This window comes from Condylura cristata, unplaced genomic scaffold (assembly GCF_000260355.1).
Source record: "Condylura cristata isolate star-nosed mole 26May11 unplaced genomic scaffold, ConCri1.0 scaffold00012, whole genome shotgun sequence".
Taxonomy (NCBI): domain Eukaryota; kingdom Metazoa; phylum Chordata; class Mammalia; order Eulipotyphla; family Talpidae; genus Condylura; species Condylura cristata.
The window spans coordinates 13,525,122-13,537,607 of record NW_004567113.1 but is presented as its reverse complement, the minus strand read 5'-3'; the positions used below and the strand labels follow the sequence as shown (position 1 = coordinate 13,537,607).

General features: G+C 38.6%; 1 protein-coding gene across 3 annotated transcripts in view; it reads right to left on the bottom strand.

Moving 5' to 3' along the window:
• The window catches only part of HNRNPD (heterogeneous nuclear ribonucleoprotein D (AU-rich element RNA binding protein 1, 37kDa)), a 16,096-nt gene extending 4,508 nt beyond the window's left edge, over window positions 1–11,588 (bottom strand). The window contains exons 1-4 of one of the 3 annotated variants that reach the window (XR_001145388.1): window positions 11,021–11,588; window positions 9,118–9,174; window positions 756–924; window positions 42–203 (exon numbers count right to left, since the gene is read on the bottom strand). Coding sequence is in view for 2 of the 3 variants with exons in the window: in XM_004681177.2 (XP_004681234.1) it covers window positions 42–203; window positions 756–924; window positions 9,118–9,174; window positions 11,021–11,256 (624 nt within the window). In the remaining variant the exon portion in view is untranslated. The remainder of the gene's footprint in view (window positions 1–41; window positions 204–755; window positions 925–9,117; window positions 9,175–11,020) is intronic. The other 2 variants (XM_004681177.2, XM_004681179.2) reach the window with 2 other exon arrangements.
• Between the last annotated feature and the right edge of the window lie 898 nt (window positions 11,589–12,486).

The window sequence follows — 12,486 nt, the reverse complement described above, 5'->3', positions numbered from 1 at the left end:
ACACCAACTGACAAAAACTGAATCAAAATATTATCACATACCTCACCAAAACCACCAAAGTACTCCCTTATTTTCTCTTCAGGTGTATCTGGAGAAAGGCCACCAACAAAAATTTTTTTAACAGGTTCTTTTGTTTTCATGGCTTTGGCCCTTTTAGGATCAATCACCTTCCCATTCAATTTATGTTCTTTTTGATCCATGACCTAAGGAAATTCAAGTTTTTCATTTTAAATATGTTTATCTTAAGTTCAGAGAGTATCACTTAAAAATTACAAATACAGCTAAATGCTAACCATATGGTGAATAGCTCATAACTCATGTCAAATGTGACAATATCCAAGTGGTTTGTATCTAAAGGTAAGAATAAGGGAGGCCCTCACAAGTCTCATCAAGTAAAACCATCTTTTAACTGTCAGCAACATAAATATATTTATATTATAAATATAATTTCCTACTTCCCCTTAGTCAAGATTAAAATGATACTCAAGTTTTTTGCCTAACAAATGTCAAAGTTTGTTCTTGTATGAACATGTCAGAGAACATCCTTTCAATTAGGTATCTTAGTATTTTCATTTCAATTTAGTAGAGCTTGTCACACACTAAAGTTTTGAATCTGACTCTCCATCATTAAATATATAGGCATAAAGGTATCTCCTTTTTTACTTGCAAAAGGAGAAATGGCAAATAAAGATCAAATTAATTGTAGTGAGCCACCCATGTACTTTATATTAACTGAACAGAACATAGCACACTACCTTATCTACACTCTCCGACTCTTTAAATAGCACAAAGCCAAAACCCCTTGATCGCCCTGTGATAGGATCTAACTTCAGAGTGCAGTCTACAACTTCACCAAATTTGGAGAAGTAGTCCTTCAGATCTTTCTTTGTAGTGTCCCAGCTAAGGCCTCCTATAAACATTTTCCTGTAAAGACAAAAAGCAGTATTAAAATGCTAAATTTTTTTAATATCAAAATTTGCCTTATATATTACCAACATGAACAAAACGCCTTTTCCAAACTGCACCAATTTACTGGGCAGTATTAATAAAATGTCATTCTTCCTACAAAACCACATTTCAGTAAGACCCTATTTTCCAGTTTTTGGAAACCTTTGCTTATTAATGCTGCACTGCTAATTATAAAACAGTAAGCAAGCAGCAAATCAAGTCTATTAGATCAGTGTATCCTCCCCAAAGTAAAAATACTGTACATTAACTCTTTAATTACAAATTAAATTATCGGACAGCAAAATACAGAATTTTTATTTCAAATTTATCGTCCAAATCTGCGTTCAATTTTTAAAATGGCAGTACTCAATGATCAAGGTAAATAATGTTGAAATTCCTCTCTGCTTATATTTTCTTACAAAAACCTCAGCACGTAAATTGGAAAATTCTAACAAGGTGCAAACCAATTTTTGGATGTGCTAGAGTCCTTTAAAAAAAAAAAAAGCAAATCACGTAAACAACTTAGTGAATGCAAAAAAAAATTATCCACTGAAGCACAACCCACTAATCTAAATGACTTACAGTAGAACCTCAGTTAACCAGCAAAAAAAAATTTCAACTCTTAAAACAAACTCTTAAAACTCTTTTAAGAAGTGACAGGTGGTAAGCCACCAAGACACTTTAAGATCAGAGTATCTATACTACCCTCCTCCAAAATAAGTAAGGTGAAATCTCTAGTAAAACTAAAAGACATAAAGCTTTGTTATGTTAACTTTTGACTCTTTATCCTTTTCATCATTTCCTCTTTTCCTGAATAAGTTAACATTTACCACCTATCCTTTTATAAAGACTAGATATTTTTATTTTAAGGGTAAACTGTCAGAATTTGTTATGAGGATTAAAAATTTCACCATGGGAATAAAATCATTCTTGTTTACAAATTTCTCAACTTTTGTAATTGAGGTGGTTTGGGGATTTACTAAATTCCAGCTCTGTAAAGAAAATAACGCATGAGCTATCTCCATCTTGTGGACTTTTAAGATATTACCACCAAGGTCAAGTCTTGCAAAGAGCCCAACTTTGTCCTTAGAATAAGATCTTCCTCCTTCTGCCTGTCTCTGAAGATGCCAGATTAACTGAGGTGTTACTGATCCTGCTATTTAACCACAAATTTGTTTTTTCTTCTGACATTTGACTTTTAATGCAAAATGTATTTAAGGTATTTTACTTTTGACATATACTGTACTTCCCAATCGGGTTAGATTTTCAACATATAAATGTATTCTAGAAATGGACCATTTATTTAATTTTCAGGCCTTCCTCTTTAACTTTTTGTATTCTGTAATCAAATGAGTATTACAAAAATATCCATAGCATCATTGTATAAATAGGCATTTTTTGTATTTGTTGCCAACTCTATGGAGGGGAATCAAAATGTTTTCTCAATTACATTTTTTCTCAATTAACACAACTTCTAATATTCAATTCTAATGACTGAAGTTAAACACCTTATTTTTTTAACCTAAAGATCCCAGAGCACTTCTTTCACAGATGAAAATTCATTTTACCAACATTTACCCTTTGTTATGGACACTGATCTTCTTCGCAAATTCTGTAACAGAACTTCCAAGTAGAAATTTAACTATCAAATTACCATTTCTGTAATGATTAGAGATTTTTCAGTAGTTTAAGTCTGAAATTATTTAAAGCTAAATATAACAAGTCTTACTTTAAAAAGCTAAAGTTAAAAAGCAAATTGTTTTGCTCTCTCAAATATTCAGACAGAACTACATTTGGTTTCATTTAACCAAAGCAGTGTTTATACTGAATTTGAAAGTCCTTAATTTAAAGAAACAAATTTTTGTAGCAAGAATGAGGCATGTTCTATTACTCATAAGCCCCAAATGTTTACAACAGTTTTCTTAACTAAATAAGGATAGTAATTCACCAAGTGACCCAAATGAAGTGCTCTTTAAAGAAACCGCCCACTTTTTAACGTAGTATTTAGAAGTTAAATATTCCTATGTTAAGAGCTAAGAGGTCAGAAGCTATCCTATCTCAAAAAATCAAATTCCATTTATCCAGAGTATTAAAAATTCTGCTCAACTGTAATTTATACATTCCAGAGAATGATCACTATTTCTGAAAAATTCGAGCAAAATACATACTGTAATTTTAGCTATCCCAGCCCCCTTCTAGATAATGGCTTACTATTCACTTGCCTGAGAACACTGACTGTATTCCCTGATCTCTTACCAACTGTTTTAACTTGCAGTTATTAGGAATGAAATTTTTTCTACATTAGAAACTCTTATGCCTTTCTTAAATATGGTGATCATGACTTCATACTCTATGGGTCAATTAAAAATAATATGCTACTGTAGCATGCCCATAGGGTCTTCCAAAAGTATGTTCTTAATACACAAATGCATCTGATTTCTTAGATATATTAAAAATTCTAGTTGTCATTTTTGTTCCCCACCCTTACTTTCCATTCTGGAAGACTCAAACTTCAAATTTTGTGTAAACAGTCTCAGAGCAATGGCCTATGTGGCTCTTCTTTGAACAAGTGCTTAACACTTAGGCAGTCTCAAGGTGCTTTCTCTTCTAATAAGAAATGTTTTAACACAACTGACAATCAGACAGGTGAATATACTAAATAAACACAACTGTACCAAATCCATGCCATATTTATTAAATGGAACATTAAATCCATCCAATCTATTCAGAAGGCAAAACAAGATATAATGGCTTAGTACAGTTTTAAGGAAAAATTATTTTAATTCTGGATAAATGGGAATTTATTTTAGCCTCTCTAGACCACCACCAGCATTCTCACATCCATCCTCTCCCCTCAAATTTTAAGAGGGTGTAAGATACCAATTTAAATTTTCTATATTTTATACTACTGTATCTTGCTTAAAGCACAATACCTATTGTCCGTCCAGATTACCTCTGCTGCCTTGAATACAAACTTTCAAGTTGCTGTCACTCCTGCAGAGATGTGCAAACACTTTACAATGAAGTAGAGACAGAACTTCAGAAAAATCCTAAGCAGCCAAGTTAAAACGAGGTAACAAGTAGCAACAAAAGTGGGTGCCTACTGCTACAAGTTTAACAGTTTATCTTTAGTTGTAGTAAGTGAATCAACAATCCCAACTGAAATGTAGGAAACTTCGCCTACAGTACTATATTAACAAAATTTAATTTCTTAATCCTACCTATGTTATTTAGCACCCAAAGGCAATACAGCAATTTAAAACACTCAATATTGCCTCACTTTTACAGGTACTGACATTATACGTAAGTTAATTGCAGGGCATACGTCTACAATTCAGTGGACATCACTATCCAAATGCTATGTGGTGTCATTTAAGAATTTTGGCTGCTGTGTGGGAAGTTCTCTTAGCCAAAGTAAACTTAGAGGCACCTAAATCAAATTGCCTGAGTTTAAACCCTATATCCATCATATAACTAAACAACCCTAATGGAAAAAAATATCCCAAGATTGTTTTCACTTTTGTGAAAAAGAGAAGAGCCTACCCCCCCAACCACCACATTGGTGTAGTGAGGAATAATCTAGCAAATCCATTTAAATGGCACAGAACATAGTCTGATGCATCAAGAGCTCAAAAAAAATTTAGTGTACAATATAAATAGATCTAATAAAGCAACTTTTTCTGCATTTTCCTGGTGATTTAATGTTTTATAAAGTTCATGGCCTATATGAATTTTCCAACAATAAGGGGAAAAGGCCAGGATGAGTTTTATATAAATGGACCCTTAGACTGTATTTTTCAGTTTCCAGATTTAACTCAAATTTTAAATGTACCATGTAAAATACACTAGGCATTAGACTGTCTGAAATGTTTAATAATGTAATTTATAGTATTTTAATGACTTGTATTTATGTAAAATATAATAGTCTCACTAAAAATTTCAAAATAAATATGGCGATACGTATGGGTCAGTGCTAAGTAGAAGAAAATGTTCTGATTTCGTTTTTTTTCCCATCCAAAAAACCTAGTTTTCTGTAGTAAGATCAGTAAAGTTAACACTCCAGAGTTTAACTTTCCCTAACAACTTTCCCTAACAAGTCTTTAATGTGAAACACCTTATTCAAAGTATGGTAATAACCATTTTTACACTTCCTCCTAGCTTGGGAGGGACCAAAAAAAGAAGTCATATAACTTTCATAGACTTCATACCAACTCATGATTTTACATACACGGTTTCATAACAAGTTCTGACAGTTTAAAAACAGACAATATCAATCTGGTATTATTTCAAGTATGTAATATGACTGGTCAATCACTGTCACCCTTTAGCAAAATGTTAAACACAGCACTGATCCTTATTTAAATAAATCTTCTGAATTAGCACGTAATTATTCCGCCTAAACTCTAAATTGCTAACGTATAATAAAATCTCATCATCACAAAAAAATGAGTTTCATTTACAAATTTATGTCTTTAAGTCACTACTAGCAATAATGGGAGAGGGCTTTACTTTTTCTAACTAGGCAATATCACATGGTATGGTCTTAATTTTAAAATATGCATAAAAATAGCTTGAAATTAACTCCTATTAGAAATAGAATAGTCCCTTTGATTAACCCTCATTACTTCATACTTTAAAGGGACAAAAAAGTTGAAAACATAACTAGTAACCATGAATTTTTAAAATAAACCCCCATATCTTTTACTCCATTTCATTCCAAGGAAGGAATATCTTCTTGTATTCCTATTTTCAACATAAATTCTCAAGTCAGCTTTATAAGATAAACACTCACTTATACCTAACGGTGAAGGAAGGGGATTTTCTTAACCGACAGGTTGAGGTTCTGGTTAACTGAGATTACACCTTCACAATTCTTTTAATTTTTACATTGGAAATCAATTTAGAGATCACTAAACTCAAAGATTTTGACTTTTGTTAAAATTTATTCAATCTTGCAATGCTTTAAAATCATTTTTTTAACAGTATAAGGGATAAATTTTAAGAGTTACTTCATGACAGTTGCTTATTCAGTCTATCTGCTCAAATCTCTCTATCCTCCTCATGAGTACTCTGAGCATGAGGGGGTGGGGGATTTCCTACTCTGGGGTTTTGTGGTGCCTGAAATCTAAATAAGGAGACATGATCCAATACTTAACACAAATACTTCATTGGCCAACATTGTCAGTAATATGAGTCTCCCCACCCCACCCCCAGTCTTAAATGTCTAGCTCCAATGTATGATAATACTCCAGAAACTAAAACATGCTTACCTTTACTCCACAGGAGTAAATCACTGGCAGTATCAACTATTAGGGCACCCGGAATATACACACAAGCTATAAAAACAGGCTATGTAGTCAATCTTCCTGTGGCGATCTTTGTTTCCAACACATAAGAGCAGCAGACCAAGTAACAAACATGTTATTTTACCTGAGACCACACTGTTGAAAGTGAAGTAACAAACAGATCCCACGCTTCAAGCATTCAGTTCAGTGCCCTTTCAACTAAAATTTTGAAGCAAAACTAAATTAAAGTAAAAACTTGAACTAATACAGGTCATGTTTCACTCCATTTGAGATTCTGTACTCACAAAGTTTAGTTTTAAATAGAAGTAGTTGTTCTATTCTTTTTAAAAATGCTTTCAAGCATTGCATGTTAACACTTAAAGGCAACTAGTCACCCTCCACATTGGTCATTAAGTCACACCCCTAAATAGATTCAAAACTTTTCTATTTGGACAGCCTTCCAAGGGGCAGAATATTCAGGCAACATTAAAGATACACAATAAATACACAGTTTATCGAAGGGGCTAGAAAGTTTAAGGCAAATATACTTATTAATTTGTCATAAAATCCAGACCTACAGACTCAAGGTTACAACTTTATAGTAAATGCAACTTTATGAATCAAAGGCAAGCAAATTTGCCATGAGAGGAAACAATGGCCAGGGTACCCCAGAAATGCTAGGGTATTAATTATCTCAAATATTTAAAAGTCATTACTTAGAAATTAGACAGGAGTCAACCTCTAGAGAATTCACAAAATTCCTGAGTAAGAATCACACTTGGATTTATATACTAGTATTTATAAGACCCGAGCTAAAAATGGTTACTAAAGAAATATTGCTCTACCTTGCTGATAAATGAAGGGTACCATTTTGCCTCCTGCCCAATCCAATGCAGTAAAGTCAATACATCTACTTTGTGAAATTGCCTGAAAGGTATCACAATACTCTAGTTTTTCACTAATCATATTTTTTTATATCTTTATCTCCACATGGCATGTATCTTTTGCCAGACACCAAGTAATGCTAAAGGAGATTACTGTTCTATCCAGAAAAATTCTAGCACTGCAGGGAACATCGCACCCAAAAATGTGAAATTCTAGTACAATTGCTTATAAAGTTGGAAAGATTAAAATGAGATGAACTCAGGAAGGCTTTTACTATCAAAATGAGTAATTGTTCTAAAGACCCATAGTACACTATGAAAACATCCACCAGTAGTATTAAGAAGCATGCATGCCCCCTTCTAAAAATAGCTTTCCATTCTCATAGCCAGTGTGAGAAAAGCTTAAGTCCATAATAATTTTAAAAAGTTTTGTGATACTATTAACTTCTCCAGTTAATTATTTCTTTAAAATGCACACATAAATGTGTTTCAAATATTAAATTAATAGTTTTATAACCTCAAAATTGGGGTTATGACACTGTTGTCCAATATCCCTCAAACCAAGGAAGAACGAATAGATTGGAGGGGGGGTAAAAAGAGACATACACAAAAAGATTAAAGGTACTGAGGTTCTTTTGTTTAATAAGGAAAATCTGTTAACAGATGAGACCAGATGATTGGACAACTTTGAGAGGTGAAATATTAAAACTTAAAATGAGGAGACTTGTTAAATGTAAACTTTTTAACTTTAACCTCGAAAATCCTATTTTCAGTTGAAAACTGATCATATGCTAAAACACTATAAATATTGACTGTCCATTTTTTCTAAGCGGTTACTCAAACTCCTATTACAGGATTGAGGACAGAAATAATTCGTAAGAGTTTAAACAGTAACATTCAGAGTCTACGTTTCAAATTACTGAAAATAAGAGTATACATAAGACTTGAAATATTTAATGACATAGAAACGGAGTTATACTTTAATCTTATTTTGCCACTAGTTGTCTGGCAGTGAAATCAGATTATCACAGTGCCAGAGCCCTCATCTTCATCAAAAGCACTTTAGACTGTACATCAAACTCTGAAACTAAATTGTTTTTGTAATCTGCCAACTGTCCAATATAGAGCAGGGTAGATTTCAGTGAATGAGCTTAACAGTAAAACTTACATGAAATGTTATTCCAAGCTAGGCTCTTAGGACATAGGAAACGTAACATAGCTCATACTGACATAAGTCACCTGCCTGGAAACGACTGGCCTCTAAACTAAACTCAAAACCATCTTAAGGCAGAAATAATGACATTTAGGAAGAGAAAGATAAAAAGAACAATCTGCAACCTACCAGTTTTCCAAAGAGGAGTCATGCAATTGTAAATACATGTCAACCAATAGTAATTAACATTCCAATCAAATCACACTGAAATTTAAAAATCCAGTAAGAGCTGAAGCAGAAGGTCACATCAGCTCTCTGAATAACACACATCCAATTGTTATCAGGTGAATTTACAAATATGGCTGATTATAAAGGACACACGTAGTTTCACAAAATACATATACACAACACTAAAGTGTTTTACTTTAGACATCTACAGATTTCATTATAACATGCAAGACAGTAAACAGAATTTGTATTAGGTAACCATCACATTTAGCTTAGGCACAGAAATCCAAATATATGTCTTAACAAAAACCAAATTTGATTTTACAATACTGTTTTTCTTGCCCGGATATAAAAATATCATTACTTCTATATTAAGCTTTAATTGGCCAAACCACAATTACATGCATTATCACAGACCAAAACCATATAATGGCATCAATTTTGCCCAACGAGCACAGGTAATGCCTAAAGCTTTTATACCCCAGGTATATATCCTATTGTGCTAATGTCTAAAATTACCTGGGGATGAATGGGCATGGGCAACTAACCAATACACAACCTCTCCATTTTATGACTACTGAAACCTTTATAATACAGAAATAGAATTTAAAAGTTTTACCATTCTTCCCGCTGTGCCGTCGCTGCTTCAGTGTGTCGTGGGGAGGAGTTTGAATGGCTAGGGAATTAACAACCGGTATAGCAACCAATCAAAATTCTAGTTTTAGCTTTTCCACATTGTTAGGGTTAAAACTTTAATTTATTTACACTTCAGTTCAACAGATTATTACAAAGGCAGCTCCTTTGTGATTTGAAAAATTAGAGTAGGTAAGTCAGCCCAAGGCACAAAGTTATACCATTAATCATTTTGGTGCCTCTGTCCTAAGAACATAATTCAGAAAACAAAACCAAAATGTTTAAAGGCTTATGTTTCCAAATATTTAATATTCACTTCTTAAACTAGCTATACATAATTCAAGATTAGTCCTGCGTAATTAAAAAAAAAAACTAGTTCCCCATCCCACATCCACTATCCCAAACCTAGCAACACAGCCTGACAAGTGTATGCCTAGGCTGAGATTGCTAAATCCTGTATTACAATGTGCTCCTCCCTCCACCCTCACCTTGTGCTTTTTCCCAATAAAGTTTGCTTTCTAACAGTGGGTTAAATCAACATTTTACTTTTACCTACCACCAGTAGCTTTCTCCTTGTTTTTTTTGGGGGGGGGGGGTAGGGTTGGGTAATAACCTCTCACACACCCATTACAAAAGGTAATATACTAAGTCTTAACCCAAGGTTAGCCATCACTAACGGGAATTAAGAAAATCCAACCAAGAACCCCGATTTAGTCCCTCCTGCTTAACTCCTTTATTATGCTCCAGCTCCCAAATACTGCATTCTAATTGAATAAATGCAGCTTTTAGTATAAAGTTATTCCAAATGGAAAAAGCAACTTAATACTTAAAACCTGCAAAAAAAACAAATTATGCCATGGCACAATATAGGATTTGGTCATTTTGTGAAAGGAGGCTGGTGGGCCTAGGTGGGAAAGAGCGGGAAGGAGAAGTCAAGAGAGACCAAAACAGGTTTTTGGCCAGGGGGTGGGGGAAAACTACGTAACAAATGGAAACTGCACGGAAAAAGTAAGTTGAGTACAATCTGCGGGAAGAGCTGGGGAGCCCAATAGCTAAGGGCGCGAAAAGGGTGCGCTGTTGGAATAAATCGGTAGATGGGGGAAGGGCCGTCAGCAGGCCGGAGGTACAACAGCTCAGGTAAAGTACAGGCCTGGGCGACAGGGAACTTTACGATTACGAAAGCCTGCGGGGCAACACCAAGGTACCAACACGCTACTGGAAAAATTTCACCAGGCCCAATTTGTCCGTAGACGAAAAAGTAGGGCCTATATATGTACACCGTTGTGCGATAGCATGCAGCAGAGTAAACGAAGAGATCGAAGCGAAACTTACTCAAAACACCAAAAATTAAAAAACATTCAGCCTAAAGCCGAGGCGGGAGGGGCTTAGGTGGTCAACCTACATGTACCTAAAAGAATCGCATCGTCTCGGCATGCTAGAGCGGTAAGCAGCAAATAAACCTTAGTTAACCAGGCATAAAGGCTTTTGTGCCTGTTTGTGTTTTTTCTATACCCAAGTCTTTAGAAAACGGGGAAAGAGGGGACCAGCAGGGAAAGAAAAAGGTACCCCTGGACAGGCGGGAAAAAATCCTGGCGGCTAAGTCGGTGGGAGGAGACCCAACGCGAGGGAGGGAAGGAGGGCGGGCCGGGGAGTAGCATGGTGACGGCTAAAGGTGGAAACGTGTGTGATGGGGGAGGGGGCGGTAAGCAGGCAGGGGGAGAAGGAAACGAAGGCCCCGGGGATCCCCAACGTAGAGAACAGAGCAGTGCGGGAGGCTGCATGGGGGCCTGCAGGGCGGGCGGTGAGCGGGAACGACGCCTAATGGCGGGGATACAGAGGGGGAGGGGGAACTAGTTGGGCCTGACTATCGCGGGCAGTCCCTTACTCACCCTTCATCCTCCTCGTTCTTACTGGCATCGATCTTCGCCCCCTCCGACTCGGCGCTGCCCCCTTCGGTGCCTCCAGCCGCGGTTCCGCCCCCGGTCCCGGCGCCGCTTCCCGCCGCCGCCGCTGCCCCCTGCGCCGCCGCCACCATGGCTCCCTCCTGCTCACCCGCCGAGCCGCCTACCGCCGCCGTTGCCGCCGCCGCCGCCGCCCCGTCCCCGCCGAACTGCTCCTCCGACATAGTGCTACTGCCTCCGCCGCCGCCGCCGAGACTACACCCGCTGCTGCCGCGAACCGAAACTAGCAGCAAAGTAATCCCCGCCGCTGCCGCGCGCCCGCTCTACCGCGCGAAGCACACAAGAAGGCAGAGAAGGCGCGCGCGGCTGCAAAGGCTCCTGCGCCTCTCCCTGCCTGCCCCCCTTGCCTCCTATTCTCGCGCGGCGCGCACTCCCGCTCTCTCCCGCTGCACTAAAAAAGAATAAGGAGCAGCGGCGGCCGCTCTTGCCTCCTCCTCGCTTTAATGGCGCCGCCGCGGACCACCTAAAATGGCCGACGGAAGAACGGCGCGTCCCGGTCACGTGACACGAGAGCGCGCCCTTTGCGCCTCCCCCGCCCCCTCTACTGCTAGTTTTTTTTCCTCCTCTTCCTCGGTCCCGCCCTCTCGCTCCCATTTATACCTTCCTCTCACGCGCCGCGCCGCACAGCGAGGGGCCTTTAAAAGGAACCGGAAATGGCGTTCGATAAGAGGGCCGCGCGGGGACCATCGAGAACAAGGAACGCTGTTTCGAAGGGGCGGCTAGAGAGGCCTCTTCCTCTATTTCCCCCCCCCCCCGCCCTTCCCGAGGGTTGCTGGAGTCGCTCACCCACCTACCCCACCCCCACCCTCCAGCTGCGGGCAGAAGCCGCGGCTTAGGGTAGGGACGCGGTGCCACCTCCAGGAAGACGTCTGTGCCTTGTGCGCCGGCTGTCGACTCGCGGGGGGTCACACCGGCACCTCCTTTAGTCCTACAACTGCCCTGACGGAGAAAGAAGGCTGCTCTGAACTGACAGCCCCATGCCTCCGCTGTGCTCGCCGCGGCGCCAGGGACTCCCGGCTCGGCGTGAGCGGAGCGAGGCGCCGCGGCGGACGGTGCGCGTGCACGGACTGCCGCAGCTCGGTCGCCCGCGACCGGGTGACATTGAGCTGCCTCCGGCTGCTCGCCGACTCCGAGCGGGCGGCCGGCCGAGGCCGCTGACGATCAGGGCCTCTTTCTTTTAAAATTTGCTTTCCAAGTAAGATTTTTGCTAGCTTGCCGCTCCAGAAATTTTTCGTCAAAAGAAGGTAACTTGTATGTTTAAAAGAACAGGAGTGGTTTTGTTTGCTTTAGTTGAGGACCCTAAAACCTACCATGCTTCTTTGAAAGCACCGAGTTGAGAAGTGCCGTGGCTCATCCAAGTTCGTTTGATATGTTTTATAGTCCTTGTACTAAAT